Raw genomic sequence first — 15,347 nt, 5'->3', positions numbered from 1 at the left:
CATCCTTTCGACTACTACACCATGTACTCTGATAGACTTCTTCGTTTTAAGATACATTTTTGTATCGTGAGGCAAAATCTGTTTCCCAACTTAAAACTAAGCTAAAGGTGGGTTTGGTTTCATGGTTCTTCAGCGTGGCCAGTGACAATGGTGTTGTTCATTTTCAATCTCACTTCTTCCACCGCTTAAATTTTTTTAGTTTTTTTTAATGTTTATTTATTTTTGAGAGAGAGAGAGAGAGAGACAGAGTGTGAGTGAGGGAGGGGCGGAGAGAGAGAGGGAGACACAGAATCCGAAGCAGGCTCCAGGCTCCAAGCTGTCAGCACAGAGCCCGATGCGGGGCTCGAACCCACAAACCGCGAGATCACGACCTGAGCCGAAGCCGGACACTTAACCGACTGAGCCACCCAGGCGCCCCACTTCCTCCACCATTTAAAAAACACCTTAGAGTACTCAGTAGTGTATAAACAACATGTGCCAAGTAAAATATTTTGTTCCCCAAATGTTTTATTGGTCTGAGATGCTTCGTCTTCAAGTCAGAAAACAAAAATTTCCAAAGTTTTGGAAAAAAATGTACTTCAACTGTAAGGAAAAATGTTCTTCATAAAGATGGCTTTCCTACTGATAGTCACTTAACCCTCAAGATGCTTCACGACCATTACCCAAAACTGGAAAGGGAAAACATCAAGAAACTGTCACCCATTACAAGTGATGAAGGGGATCTGTCCTTTATCAATCAATCTAAAACTGCTTCATATAATAATGCTGACCTTCTTAATCAGATATGGTTATTGATATGCTTTTATGATACATCGGGAAGGTAGTCAGGGCCAAAAGAAGGCCACATTTCAATTTCTACCTCTGTGTTTTTAAAAATTAAATGCCGGCAGGGGCGCGTGGGTGGCTCTATCGGTTAAGTGTCTGACTTCGGCTCAGGTCATGATCTCGCAGAGCATAGTTCGAGCCCTGCATCCGGCTTTGTGCTGACGGCTCAGAGCCTGAACCCTGCTTCGATTCTGTGTTTCCCTCTCTCTCGACCCCTCCCCTGCTTGTACTCTCTCTTTCTCTCAAAAATAAATAAACATTAAAAAAAAATTTTTTTTTTTTAATTAAATGCCAGAAACCAACAGGAAGAGAAAACTGTTTTCCTGACTAATACTTTTTTCAAAAGTCCCCTCTTGGGACCATTGTCACTCTCTCAGACACCAAGCAGCAATCTTAACTGATTTACAAGCCTGATGAACGTTGGCCAGAAATATATTGAAACGCTGTCACTGTGGCCTACTGCAAAATGGCCTGAGATCAGAACCAGAGTCATTGCAGATTTGTAAGGAAATGAAAGGCATCAAATACCCAGCGAGTTACAGCGTTCGATCTGATTGGAAACTGGCTGCAGGGATGCAAATCTCGAGTCGGGCCTGCAGCTCTTCAGCTTAACAAACAGCGCCTTCTTCAGGGCACAAGTGAAGTACCGTGTGCCCCTAAAGGTTCCGTCTGTACAGCCCGCACATTCATCTTCCTGAAAAAGAAATGCTTCGCTATACGTTATTCTGCACCGTGCGGCACAGCATACGCAGCATTATGGTTTCTACAATTGGTTTCTGGTTCACCCTTTCTCAGAATTCCGTCGTCACGGAATCCTGTCCCGAGAACTCCATCAGGAAAAGGGTGGGCTAAGCAGCGCTTCTGCCCACAACTGATCATTTAAGAAATTCCTGACTCCAGCATGAAGTCCTCACTGCGCTTCCTTCCAGAATGTATGCTTAGACCTTCCCTGGTTAAAAGGTGTGACTTCCCCACATCAACTCCACATGTACTGGAACTAAGGGGCGGAGGCTGTTTATTTTAACAACCTCCCCCAAAGTAGCATTCACTAGCATGCAAACATTTAAATTTTTAGTATTTTACATCTTATAAATAAAAGCTAGGGGTACTCAAAGTATCCTCTCCAGATCGTGAAATGCCAAACAATATGCTTTCCTAATCTCCAAACGGAAAACCTTTCCCTCTACTAAGATCTCAAAAAATCTCTAAAAACGGCAATTAATCTTACAATGTATGATATAAATATTAGAACTGAGTCGGGGAGGGAGACTGAGGAAGAAAAAGAAAGCTGATAACAGATTTGCTTTCCTTACTCCATGTTGCTTAATATAATGAGTCTAAACACATTAGCCTCAAAATCTATTTTCATTCCTTGAACACAGATCAACTGACATCAGGAACAAACGGACCGGATGCTTCATGGGTGCCAAAGAAGCCAGGCAACACAGTAATAAAATTTTTCTCTAGTGACGGCTTTTTTGACGAATAGAACATTTGGACACAAAAAAAGCATAAGTGGGAAAAAACTGCACAAAACTCCAGAGAGAGAAGAGCTGCAATGTTTAAGTCAAATTCAATTACCAGTTCCAGTCCAGCTAGCACTTCGTTGAGTCCTGGCGGCTGACCGATCCAACGAATTACCCCATAGAAAGGAGGATTCTCTTTAACTTCAGCCAGTGAGCCCACTTCCAGACCATGGGAGTTCCCAGAAGCCATGGCCAAGGGTGGACTCTCCTGGACAGGGGCATTGTTTAGCTCTCCCATTACGGACTGAACTGACAGAGAAAGCGGGCTGTGGCCAATGCTTCCATTGGCATTGGGCATCTTGGTCAGACTGAATGGTAAAGAGTGAAATCTGTTCTCGGTAGATAATGAGTTCATGGAAGGAGGTTGCAGTGGTGGTGAAGCATGTCCAAAGTCTGGAGATATCTCTGTAAGCGACTTTGCGGGGTCTTCAGCAACTATAAAAAAAAGTGTTCTTATTTAGAGAAACATATTCGAGAGTATTAAAAATGCCCACATCTCTAAAGAAAATCAATATACACGACTAGTGTTAAGTGCCCATTTGACTCTAGTAGGATTCTTGTAAGCACTGCACACTTAATCTCTCCAAAACAGTGTTCCACATTCTCTTCCCACCTCCAAATTTTTCTACCTAGGTAAATGGCACCCAATGGCTCAAACTAAAAAAAAAAGAAAAAAAATCCATTATTGGTTAGTATTAAACAGGTTCTATTCTTTGTCTATAATATAATTTAGAAAAGGGTACCAAAAAAAATACCAAAAATTTAGAAATATGCTTTTTTTTTTCAAGTTTATTTATTTATTTTGAGAGAGAGAGAGAGAGAGAGCATGCGCACACAAGAGCAGGGCAGGGGCAGAAAGAGAGGGAGAGAGAGAGAATCCCAAGCAGGCTCCACATTGCCAGCGCAGAGCTAAACACAGGACCAGATCCCACAAACCGCGAGATCATGACCTCAGTGGAGACCAATAGTCTGATGCTTAACAGACTGAGCCAGCCAGGCACCCCAAAAGATGCTTCTTAAATAGCTAAAGGATTAAAAAAGAAATGACTATGTAAATTTTTAAAATAAAGAAAAAAGAGAAAAAGAAAAAAGCAACAAACACTCGTGGAACACAGTTAACACAGTATTTACAAAAGAAATTTATAAACTGAATAGTTTATTTCAGGGAAAAAAAAGAATAGCAATGAACTCAGAATACAACTTAGGAAGTTAAAAGAACAGATTAACTGCCCAAAAAGTCAGTCACGAGGAAAGAATAAACACAAAACAGAAATTAATGGAAGAGAAAACAAATGTACACTAAAGAGGATCAAAGCCAGAATAAATACAAAAGCAGAAAATAATTTAAGAGAAAACAAACACATAAAAAGAGAAGCAAAACCAAAAGTTATTTTCTTAAAAGAACTATTACAGTTGCCAGCCAGGCACTGCAGATAAGTGGGGAAAGAATGAATTTCTCAATAAATAATATTGAGATCATCAATTACCCGTACATTAAAAAAAAAAATTAAATTGGACTTGTACTGAATATATTCTACACGAAAATCATTTCCAGGTAGCTTAAAGACAAATGTGAAAGGCAAGACCATAAACTTCTGGAAGACAATACAGAAGAATGTTCTTCATGATTTTACAGCAGAGAGAAATTTCTTGAACATAAGTATACAAATCACAAAGAAAAAGACTGACAAATATGATCACAGTGAAACTGAGCTACTTATTAAAAGGCATCATAGCAAGAATGAAAATATCAGCCAAACAGGAGAAAACACTTAAAATACATATATTTGACAAAGGATTCAAATTTGATAAAGGTCTATAAACCAATATAAAAAAGACCCCCCCCAAAAAAAAACCACAACTAAGAAGAAATGGACAAAAGGCTTAAAAAGGCAATTCAGAAGAAGATACCCAAACCACCAACGAATCAATGAAAAGATTCTTGTCCTCACAATAAAGTAGATAAAAGAAAGTCACAAGCAATGTGAGATGCCATTTCAAAAGTTAAAGTTTTTAGCATATTAACTGTTGGTAAGAATGAGGAAAAACGATACCCTCCCAAAATGCTGACGGAAGCGTCAACTGGTATAACTACTCTGGGAACAGCGTGGCATGATTTAGTAAAGGAAAGATGTGCATATCACATGACCCAATAATTCCATTCCTGGTTATATAGCCTCAACATGTGTAAGAAGGTTAACGGCTAAGCTGTTAATCATAGCAGGAAAATAAACACAATTCAAATGTCCATCAATGGTCGAATGGGGACGAATACTGTGGTATATTTATATATCTTGCAGCAATGGAATGAAATGGAGTGGAATGCTATACAGCAATGAAAAAAAATTATAATCACATAAACCACTGTGGTGCACCTTGGAACATAATATTGAGGGGGAAACTACATAGCATACACACACACAGGCTGATTCGTTTGTATAAAACTCAGAAACATGCTAAACTAACACTATGCTGTTTAGATACACAAACGTAGAAAGTTATCATGAAAACCAGGAGAATAAATTAAAGATGATGGAAGCTCAGAGGAGAGCGTGAAAAGAGGGCTCTAGGAAGAGGCACCAAGGAATTTCAAGGGCAATGATCATGTTTTTCTTACAGTGAGTAGTGACTACATGGGTGTTCAATGTACTTCTTTTCTCATTGTTCTTTATACCTTATCCATTTAAGATTCTTTAGTAATGATATTAAATATAGGACTTTTAAAAGTCATTCTTTTCTTTCTCAAACCCTCAACCCCTCCAGCCCAAAAGCCAAATCCATCAAGTATTTGGGTCTGTTTCCAAAATATATTTCAAATTCATCCTCTTCCCTTCACCCCTATCATCTCCCTAATCTAAGCCACAGGGCATCATCTTTTGCCCTGTAACCAGTCTCTTTCCTGGTCCGTCCCCCTTCTTGGCCAAACTATTCACCACACAACTCTAAGAGAGATCTTTTTAAAATTTAAAGATCTTACATGATCTTATGTCATCCCCCCATTTAAAACCTTTCAGTGGCTTTCCAGCATTCTTGTAACAGGCAACTAAATTGCTCACTGAGACCTGCAAGGTCCTGGATGACCTAGCTCCCACCCACCTATCCGAACTCACTCTACACACCTATTCTCCTTGCTTCCCATGCGGCAGCCACTCTGGCCTACTACTTGTTCCTCGAATGCTCTTTCTCACCTCAGGCCTTTGCCTTTACTATCTCTTCTGCCTAGAATGTTCTTCCCAAGCTCTTTCTCTGACAGGTTCATTCACATCATCCAGACCTCAAACCCAAATACCCTTTCCTCAAAGAGACTTTTCCAAAACACTCCATGGTGGCTGGCTCCCCACCAGCTGCTGTCATGCCTTGCTCATTTCCTTCACTGCACATGTCACAATTGATGATTACCTTGTCTTTCTAAATGTTCACTATGTGTCATACCAACCAGAATACCAACCAGCTCCATAGAACAGGAATTTTGTTATGGTTTTTCATGTGGATTTGTGGTTGAATCCATAGCATTTGGTATAGCCACTAACACAAGAAAAGACTCGATATTTGTTTTAAGAAAAAACTGAATGCATAAATCAAATGTTATAGAAAAAAAGCTTTCTGTTTATTTAAAAAAAAAAAATTTTTTTAACATTTATTTATTTTTGAGGCAGAGAGAGACAGAGCATGAATGGGGGAGGGTCAGAGAGAGGGAGACACAGAATCTGAAACAGGCTCCAGGCTCTGAGCTGTCAGCACAGAGCCCAACGCGGGGCTCGAACCCACAGACCGCGAGATCATGACCTGAGCTGAAGTTGGCGGCTTAACCGACTGAGCCACCCAGGCGCCCCTCTATTTATTTTTTTAAATGTTTGTTTTTTGAGAGACGGACAGACAGAGCACAAGTGGCGGAGGGGCAGAGAGAGGGAGACACCAAATCCGAAGTGGTGGGCGCCAGGCTCTGAGCTGTCAGCACAGAGCCTGATGCGGGGCTCGAACCCACAAACTGCGAGATCGTGACCTGACCAAAGTCGGATAGTTAACCGACTGAGCCACCCAGGTGCCCTGAAAAAAAAGCTTTTTAAATGTACAAGTGAAATTAATGATAGAAAAGAAATATTCTTTCACACTGAAATCACTTCTATTTTCTAATTTAAGGATGAAGGCCTACTCCATGTAGATTTCATCACTTTACATATCCCACTTAGGATCAATATTCTTATATAAACTTATTATACAATGTTAGACTAGAATCAAGAAGTTAAAAATATTCTCTTACACCACAGAAACTGTCTAAGGATACAATTATAGCATAAACCTGAAGAATCAATGTTACCTAGATTATGACAAACCCCAGCTTGTACCAGTTTCCGTTCCCTAGAAAGAAACAAGCTCGTAGGAAAAGCATTCACGAGGCTACGAGAAACAACAGCGTGAGAGAGCCGGGCTGTGCCCTAACCACTCTGGATGGGCCATGCACGTGCAGAAGCCAGCAGGGCTGTGACTCACCCTAAGACGCTGCCAGTAAGACCCTTGTTGTTTGGGCACTCCCAAGGTTTTTGAGAGAGCTAACAACTGTTAACAAAAGGGCCAGACCTTAACAAAAGCAGTCTATCAAGAGACAATCTCCTGGGGAGGCATCATTTAAGGAAGATTCCTGCTCTGTGGCTAGGAAGAAGTCCTGGGGATTGATGAGGCCCTGTGATTGCCTAGCTTCACAACACCCTACTCAGGTAGAAATGAAGGCACGGAGAAGACAAAATCTAAGAGCTCACTGAAGTCATTTCCCGTGTGAGTATCTAAGCCCAAGTGATGTTGACAGTGGGCTTGGACTGTTACATTTGTGGATAATCCATACGATAGCTAAAAAGTCACTACAGAGTTCTACAGTACTCTTAAATTCTTATTTTCATTTCGTTTGCACATAGTTCCTAGACGTACCGCGTGCCAAGCCCCGTGCGAGGCACTTGGAACTCCAGTCTGGCAGAGGAGACAGGCGACAAACAGTTACGATGGCACCTCACCTAACCTAGGAGAGACAGGAAAGGCTTCCAGGAGAAAATAATACCCAAGCTGAGATTGAACAGATGGACAGAAGTAAGCCAAAGCATGGAGTGGGAGGAATAGGAAGAAGGATTTCCAGGCAAGAGGAACAACAGGCGCCAAGAAAAGAGAAAGTATGGCACATTCCAAAATGGCCCCACTCCAAGCATGGCGGGAGCAGGAGTGCACGACAAATGAGAGACGACTAAGACGTTATGCCGTGAAGGGTCCGGGCAGGCCAAACTAAGGAATCCGCGTTTTTACCTCCCAAGGGCTAGGGAAAAATTAACAGACATGAACCAAAGGAGAGACATGAGCAGAGACATCTTCAGAAAAAGCAGTCGAAGAGCAATGTGAAGAGAAACACAGTGTAGTGATCAAAAGCGCCAGGTGTGACACAGACTTGGGTTGGAAGACCGGCGCCACTAACACTAGCTGTGTGGCCTTGGGCAAGATATTTAGCCACTGTAACAAAAGAGAAAGTAAAAACACCTACCTCATAACGTTGTTATGAGGACAAAATAATGCATCTAAAGGGTGTAACACAATGCCTGGCGTAATAAGTCGTCAAGAAACGTCGGCCGCAGTGATGACGGTGGTAGTGACCACAAAGACGGTGGCGAGGAGGATTATTATTGTTCAGAATCGATTCAGAAGGAACAAGGCTGAGGTAGACAAACCAGGTGGAAGGCCGTTCTATTAACTAGACAGCAAAAAAGGATTTGAACGGAGGCAGTGGCTGCAGAAATGAAGAAAAGGGAAAGAGTCTATTGATACCGAAGAGGAGGAGATCCAGAAAACTCCGTGACGGCTGGATGTGACTCGTGAGAGAGCAGAGTCCAGGATGAGGCCCAAACTTCACGTCTCCACTTCCTCACTCCACAGAAGCGTAACTGAGGTCATCATGGCTTCCGTTGGCTAAATGCAGCAGGTATTTGTGTGATCTTCGCCTTACTTGCCCTCTCAGGAGCATTCAAGGCTGCCAGCTCCGTGACTTCTTGACCCAACAACTTCCTGATTTTCCTCACCTCCCTCTGGTGGCTTTTTCTGTCTCCTTTGAAGACTTCTCCTCCTCCCAGCCACTACATTCCTCAGGGCTCAGTCTTACCCCACACCCTCCCCTCAGGTGACACTATTCACAAAACTTTAATCACCAAATATGTGAGGGCAACCTGCAGATGTACGTCTCCAGAGAGCTCTTAACTTTCTTCTCAGCCACAGACCTATATATCCAACTGTCTCTTTGACAAATCACGTCTGGGAAGTTTAAGGGGCCCCTGGGGCTCAACATACTCAAAATCAAATTCATCACCTTCCTCTACAATTCGAGAAGCCTGCAAGCCGGGAAACCAGGGGTATCTCTGACACCTCTTATTCCCCAGCTCTCATTCTCAGTGCATCTGTGAGTCTCCTCAAGTCACTTCCTAAATATCTCCTACACCATCCCCTCCCCCCCCCCCCCCCCCGCCATCCCTTCCCCCAACAAGTCTCGCCCTAGCTGCTGGAATCTATTTCTGAGCCCTGCAACAACCTTCAGCGGTGCCCTTGTAGCCACATGGTCCCCGCTTCGAGCCACTGTCTACCCTGCAGCCAGAATGATTTTCAAAAGGCAAACTTGGTCATGTCACCCCTTGCTGAAAATCCTTCCGTGGCTTCCTCTTTTCCTTTAAATAGAGCACACCAGGCTCCACATGCCCTGGCCCTGTTTGCCTTTCTCATAAAATGTTCTGCCTCTCTCTTTGGTCTAGCTACTCTGACTCTTTTTAGCCTTCAGCAAACACAGGCTCCATTTTTCCATGACGCATTTCCATACGCCATCCTCTCCGCCGAAAAGGTTCTTTGTCCCCTTTCGCTGTGTTATCTCCCACTCCTCTGGTAAACTTAAGCTCATGCTGCTTCCTCAGAGAAACATCTCTGAGTCCCTATAAGTAAAATCCACCTTTAATAGACTCTCACAGTATCAAGTACCTTCACTGCCCTCATCATGATTGCAAGGCTCTGTTTCTGTGATGGTCTGATTAATGCCTATTTCAACAACTTGATCATAAATTCCAAATGGGCAAGGACCATGTATGTCTATTCCTCCCTCACCGTTATAGCCTCTGTGCCTAGAAGAGTGTCTGGCACATAGCAGGCACTCAATAAATATTTGTTGACGGGAAGAACTAAGTAAATAATAAACCCGAAAAAAAATGATGTCCCTGAACCAAGGGAAGGCAAAAAGGGAGTGTTTTTAAAAGAGACACAGAAAGACGAGACAGAAAAGTTTTTAAAGGATTCCACTGATTCTAGAAATCCACCCTAAAGATCAGGTAAGGGAAGAGAACGAGCTACTAATACATTTTCTGAATGATGTATTAGTCTTAACAGCAGTGCAGTTCAAATTGTGTACAATATTTTAGTTCAGCCATATTAATAAAGAATGTTCTACTCATTCTGTTTCCAAAACTATATACACTGGTGAAAAAGCCATTTTTTTCTGACGAGCTAAACGGACAGGATCAATATAATAAAGAACACTAAAACTACAGATTACCTTCATCAATGTACCATGTGTTTTTTGATTTGGATTGTGGTTGTGAGTCAACAGAAGATCCATTTAAGGTATAAAATAATTCAGATCTGTTTCTATTTCCAGGGTCTGAGGTAGGTCCTATGGATCAAGAAAAGTTTCTTTTAAAAATAAAGTCAATATGGTGTGAAAGTTTTTCCCTGAGAGAAATTAACACACATATGATGTTAACAATTGCTTAAGAAAGCAATAGATGTATACAAACGCAATGTATTTTATTAGCGTCTTCAACTTTTAAAAATTTGGGAACCATTTTGGCAGTGTCAAAAAACTCTTCCACCCAAGAATCAATATAGGAGGGGAACAGGAATAAGTTTAAAAGAAAAGCCTGCTATTTTTTTTTTTAAGACCAACTGCTTTTAAAAATTACTTCATGTACTATGGTTTATTTCCAAATGTCAACAGCACCATTCCCCAATTTCCCCTGATGAACCTGTTAGTTCCCAAATTTAACCTGTTAATTTAAAACAGTTCCTTTCGGAAGAAAGCGATCTTTAAATGTTGTAGACCTAAATCAATGCACAAATTAAGTTGAAAAAATATAAAGTTTAAACAGTTGGGAATTCTCGGTCATCAAATTCCTTGCTTCACTGCTTCACGTCTCTGAAAACAGGAAGCAGAATTATTTTTTTCTAGATTAGATTTATTAACGTAAGAAAGAGTGAGTGTGGCCACATTACAGACCTTTCAAGGCATTACCCTGCCTCAGTACTAAGAAGAAATGCTGTAAGTGCGACCAGGGGGGTCTCCAGAAACCATAAAAAATCTGATTTTAACTTTTCAATTTAAAGCAGATAGCTCTATACTTTATGCTTATAACTAAGATCTGCTACAACACAAGTAACCACATGTCTTCAGAAAATCTGTAGGCTATTTATACTTAAGTGAGAATAACACGTGTGAGCGATCCTATCTAGATCTACAGGTTGACTTAGAAGATAACTATTACGTGTGTGTCCTATTTAATCCTAAGTCGCCCCAGGTCCAGGGTCACATAAAATACTTCCTAAAATACAATTTCCTTTAAAACGGGCCAAGACAAGTTTTGTTCACCAGATAACTGAGGGAACAATATTCTTCTCCTAACCCACATCTGAGTTAACAAACATTCTCACAGCTTTTTAAATGAGCTGTTTCGCTTGTAGAACTACCATCCTTTAAAACTATAAAATATGTGGAAGCCAAAGAAAAACGCAAAGAACTCCACATGCATTGTGAGGGAGTTTCTGGAAGAGAGACAAAAATTCTTGCTTAGCAGTTTGGAATTTAACTTGTGCCACATTTTGTTAGCAAAATCCACATAATTACTCCCGATATGCTTTATCCCATCTAACATTATCCAGATACGGTTCTTCTGTACAGTTGCGACTCTAAACTCGAGGTTCAAATGTTACAAGTAGGGGCTTCCAAAAACCAGCTGACAGAAACCAACAAAAGACAACAAGGTCCTCCCGGAAAACTTTTCATCGCCTAAAAAAAGGCTGGGAACTCTTGGCTTTAGCAAGAGCGTCTATAAACAATTTTTGGTAAAATACTAAACACGTTGGGAAGAAGAGAGCCTACGTGTACACCGAGGAGTAAAACCTTTTAACCTTTTTTCAATGCTATGGCAGATCAGATAGCGTGTAAATATCTAAGAACCGTAGCCTACTGATCCATACCTGTAGCCTTTGGTTTATTATGACTGGATGAACCTTTGTCCGCAACACCTCTTGACATAAAGGCAAGTTTGGGAGGCCTCCTTTCCTGTGTCACGCTATCTGAAATGGTAAACGTGTTTTTTTAAGGATACAAGCAAATTCTTACAGAAGAGAAACAATTAAGCAAGCAATGACAACAGCAGCCAAAAAATACCTCTTTCCTACAAAAAGGCAGCATTTCCAACAGCAGTTTTACAAATTTTTAAAGGTCGACAAAAGTACTGAAAGAGGATACGGGGGGAAAAAAAATCAATGCTGTACTTCAAAACGTAATTTCTACAAAATATGACCCAAATACAATTCAGCTAAGTGCTCTAATGTCTTGGAAATCTAATCAATTTAGTCACTATCGTTTGATGTGTTAAAACACTACGGGGACAGACAGCTCCACTAAGTTCTTTGCAGGAGGTCCCCAGGTGTCCCCAGAATACCCAGTGTGTTAGGAAGTGCTCCACACTCAAGTATTTCTAGAAGATGCTGAGATAAACAAAGGGAAGCACATTTCTTTACCGCATAACACCAGAACCTTTAATATGCTGATGTGTACTGTGAATCTTTCAAAGAGGGATAGAATAAACGTATCTTATAATATTTTTTGTCCCAGTCTACTTAGCATCTCAGATTAATGTATTTCATGGAACACAGTTTGGAAAAAATCTGGTTAGAAATATGTATCAGTTGTAAAAATCATATATGTTAAGAATAACACTGACAAGTATACAAACATATACGACATATAAACAAGAAAAACTCAAAAAAGCCTACACAGATTAATGATGAAGAAAGCCAGAGAAAAATATCAACAATATTTTTGAAGAAAACACTTGAAACTCCTTTTTGGAATATTAGGTGTGATAAATTTGGCAAAGTTGTTTCTGATACGTAGCCGACTCTAAACCTTAAAAGGCCAGTAATTTTCATGAGATATTCAGAAATACTGATCAAACGAACGTAGAAAAGTCAATCTGCAGTTTTTCCCCTGGAAATTTCAACAACATATCTGTAGAGTCCAACATGACACTTAGGAGTCATACCTGATAAAGCTGTGTATCAGCAAAAGCGATAGCACCCACAGTGGATTTTTGAGAACAGAAAGAAAAAAATAGGATAATTTTTTACATTTTAAACACAAGGAAAAGGCCATTTTGTTAGAAAAAAGGAAATAATACTGAATGAATTACATATAAATCATGTTTGGTAATATATATAAATCACGGTGGAGGGGGGGAGATTGCAGTGTTAATCTATATCTTGAGGGTCTCAGAATATGATCAAATGAAAAATTATTTTAATTCAAAAATTATACTAAATAACCATGGTTTCAACCAGGTGATATAGTAAAAGCTATTTACTGATACTTTGATGATTAGCCATTCAAATATCTCCAAATATCACAGATGAAAGCTACCATGGAAGGTAAAATTTCTTAGTCACTAGCAACAGTTCCCAAATTACAGCATATAAATTGACTAAAGAAAACGAATTCTCACTATTAACTGTAATTACTACACATAAGTCTGTGTTCAAAAGATACGCACGTGCATACTGTACCCTACATGCATGATACGGTTAGTGGTAATTCTAACAAAGGCAGCAAATGGTCTTAAGTGAGGCAGCCTGGCGGTAACAGGCCACATGGACGAGCCACTGGGGACTGGGACCCTCCTGCTGGTGATTAGGGGAGGGCTTCAAAGACCGGGAATACGACAAGCACTGGAGTTGGAAACAGTAGTTATCTTCCGCCGTGTCACAGTGACATCTGCCCAAAATGAAATCTCCTGATTTACCTTAGGAGACAGACTTAGACTTTGTCCGAGAGTAGGTCAGATACCGATTCTGAGGAACAGATATTCCTACCGAATTGTATGCAGAGGAGGGGTCGCATGCCACATCTAACCTGCCCTCCAGCAGTGACATACCAAATATGGTTTCCTTGCCACCACTATGCTCATGATCCCAAACCAACGCCTTCTGCCTCGAATGGATTTTCAGAGCTTGCCACCTCAGGGAAAGGTAAGTATGGGAAAGTAAGCAAGATAAGGAATAAATTCGGCAGACAGTTTTGTGAGATTAAAACAATTCTGCTTGCTATTAAAAGAGACAGCATGCTATGTTCACCAAATGGCATGCACAAAAATGTGCCTAGCATCCTTATTCAGAATAACCAAAAGCTGAGACAATCCATTCCACAGCAAAGTAGCTCAACAAGTTGTGACCTGCTCGTACTATACAACACCGCACAGCAATAAAAAAAAAAAAAAAAAAAAAAAGAATAAACTACTGATATACACAACATGGACGTTGTGTTGAGTAAAAGAAACCAGATGAAGAGTATCCATTACCTGCACACAGCAGGACGACATCCAAAATGATAAAAGTACATGTGTATCCCTACAGTAGCCAAGATATGGAAGCAACCTAAGTGTCCACCAACAGACGAATGGATAAAGAAGATGTGATACGCACACGTGAATATTACTCGGCCATAAAAAAGAATGAGATCTTGCCACACACACAACATCGATGGACCTGGAGGGTATTACGCTAAGTTAAATCAGTCAGACAAAGACAAATGCTGTATGATTTCACTTATGTGGAGAATCTAAAAAAAAACAAAACAAATAAAGCCAAACAGAAACAGAATCCTAGATACAACTGGCAGTTGCTGGGAGGGGCAGGGGGAGGTGGGCAGGCAAATGGGTGAAGGGTTAGATCAAGGGGTACAAACTTCTTTGTAGTAAAAAAAAAAAAAAAAATCACAGAGATGTAAGGTACAGCATAGGGAATACAGTCAATAATATTGCAATAACTTTGTATGGTGACAGATGGTGACTAGACCTATCATGGCATTCATTTTTTTTGTCCTGTATAAAAATACTGAATCACTATCTTGTCTAACTGAAACTAATGTAGTATTCTCTGTCAATTATGATTCAGTAAAAAATTATAAAAGTAGCAGTTCATCCATCACTCTTGTTAATTTAATCAGAAATACAAAAAAAATCCCTTCGAGAATGTTGGGTTGAAAATCATAACAATAAACTAGTTAACAGTAACAATCAAAGCAGGAGAGATGCCTGTGAATTTGAATGACCCATTAAATTGAGAGAAATCCCTTAATTGATGTGCTGCTTAACATCATCAGCCACAAGAGCATAATTCAGACCCAAATGAGAGTTTAATATCCACGGAGAAAGCTACTGGAGAAAATATAAGTTTACTTGGGTAAAATGAGGTATTATAAAACCAGATACCGAAAATACTATATACACAGCAACTACACAAAGACCTCTATGAGGCAGGATTACTGATCCAAATAAGTGTTTTCCTCCTATTTTAGATCATTTTACATGAAAATTCTTTGAACACAAAACCGGAAGGTCCCATCAGAGGACATCAGAGTTGCATATGCAGGTCTAGTGCTTCAAATTAACCTTCTTTTGGGCTCTGTCTCGTACGAGCAGGAGTGCTGTCTACATAGACGACACTTAAGGTGATTCACGCAGACAATCTTTGTGGAAGCCCATAGAGCATTATCTATCAGAATAGAAAATACACCTACCCTTTGACCCAGCAACTCTACCTCCAGGAAGTTACCTTTTCAAAAAAATATCTTATGAATATCTTACATGAATGTGAGCACCATATATCCAATTTAAATACTCAGATGAGTACAGATGGCGTGGTGTTGAGGGAGAA

The 15,347-nt window shown here is 40.3% G+C and overlaps 1 protein-coding gene across 6 annotated transcripts in view; it reads right to left on the bottom strand.

The window, feature by feature from the left end:
• Window positions 1–15,347, bottom strand: part of CYLD (CYLD lysine 63 deubiquitinase) — a 69,054-nt gene that overhangs the window by 20,205 nt on the left and 33,502 nt on the right. For 4 of the 6 annotated variants that reach the window (XM_053906093.1, XM_053906092.1, XM_053906095.1 and 1 more), the window contains exons 6-9: window positions 11,610–11,704; window positions 9,913–10,029; window positions 2,407–2,786; window positions 1,354–1,519 (exon numbers count right to left, since the gene is read on the bottom strand). In XM_053906093.1, coding sequence (XP_053762068.1) covers window positions 1,354–1,519; window positions 2,407–2,786; window positions 9,913–10,029; window positions 11,610–11,704 — 758 coding nt within the window. Of the gene's footprint in view, window positions 1–1,353; window positions 1,520–2,406; window positions 2,787–9,912; window positions 10,030–11,609; window positions 11,709–15,347 lie in introns of all 6 variants that reach the window. The other 2 variants (XM_019455964.2, XM_019455965.2) reach the window with 2 other exon arrangements.

This window comes from Panthera pardus, unplaced genomic scaffold (genome assembly GCF_024362965.1).
Source record: "Panthera pardus isolate Hobbes unplaced genomic scaffold, ASM2436296v1 HiC_scaffold_18, whole genome shotgun sequence".
Taxonomy (NCBI): domain Eukaryota; kingdom Metazoa; phylum Chordata; class Mammalia; order Carnivora; family Felidae; genus Panthera; species Panthera pardus.
This window is presented reverse-complemented; position numbering and strand designations above follow the sequence as displayed.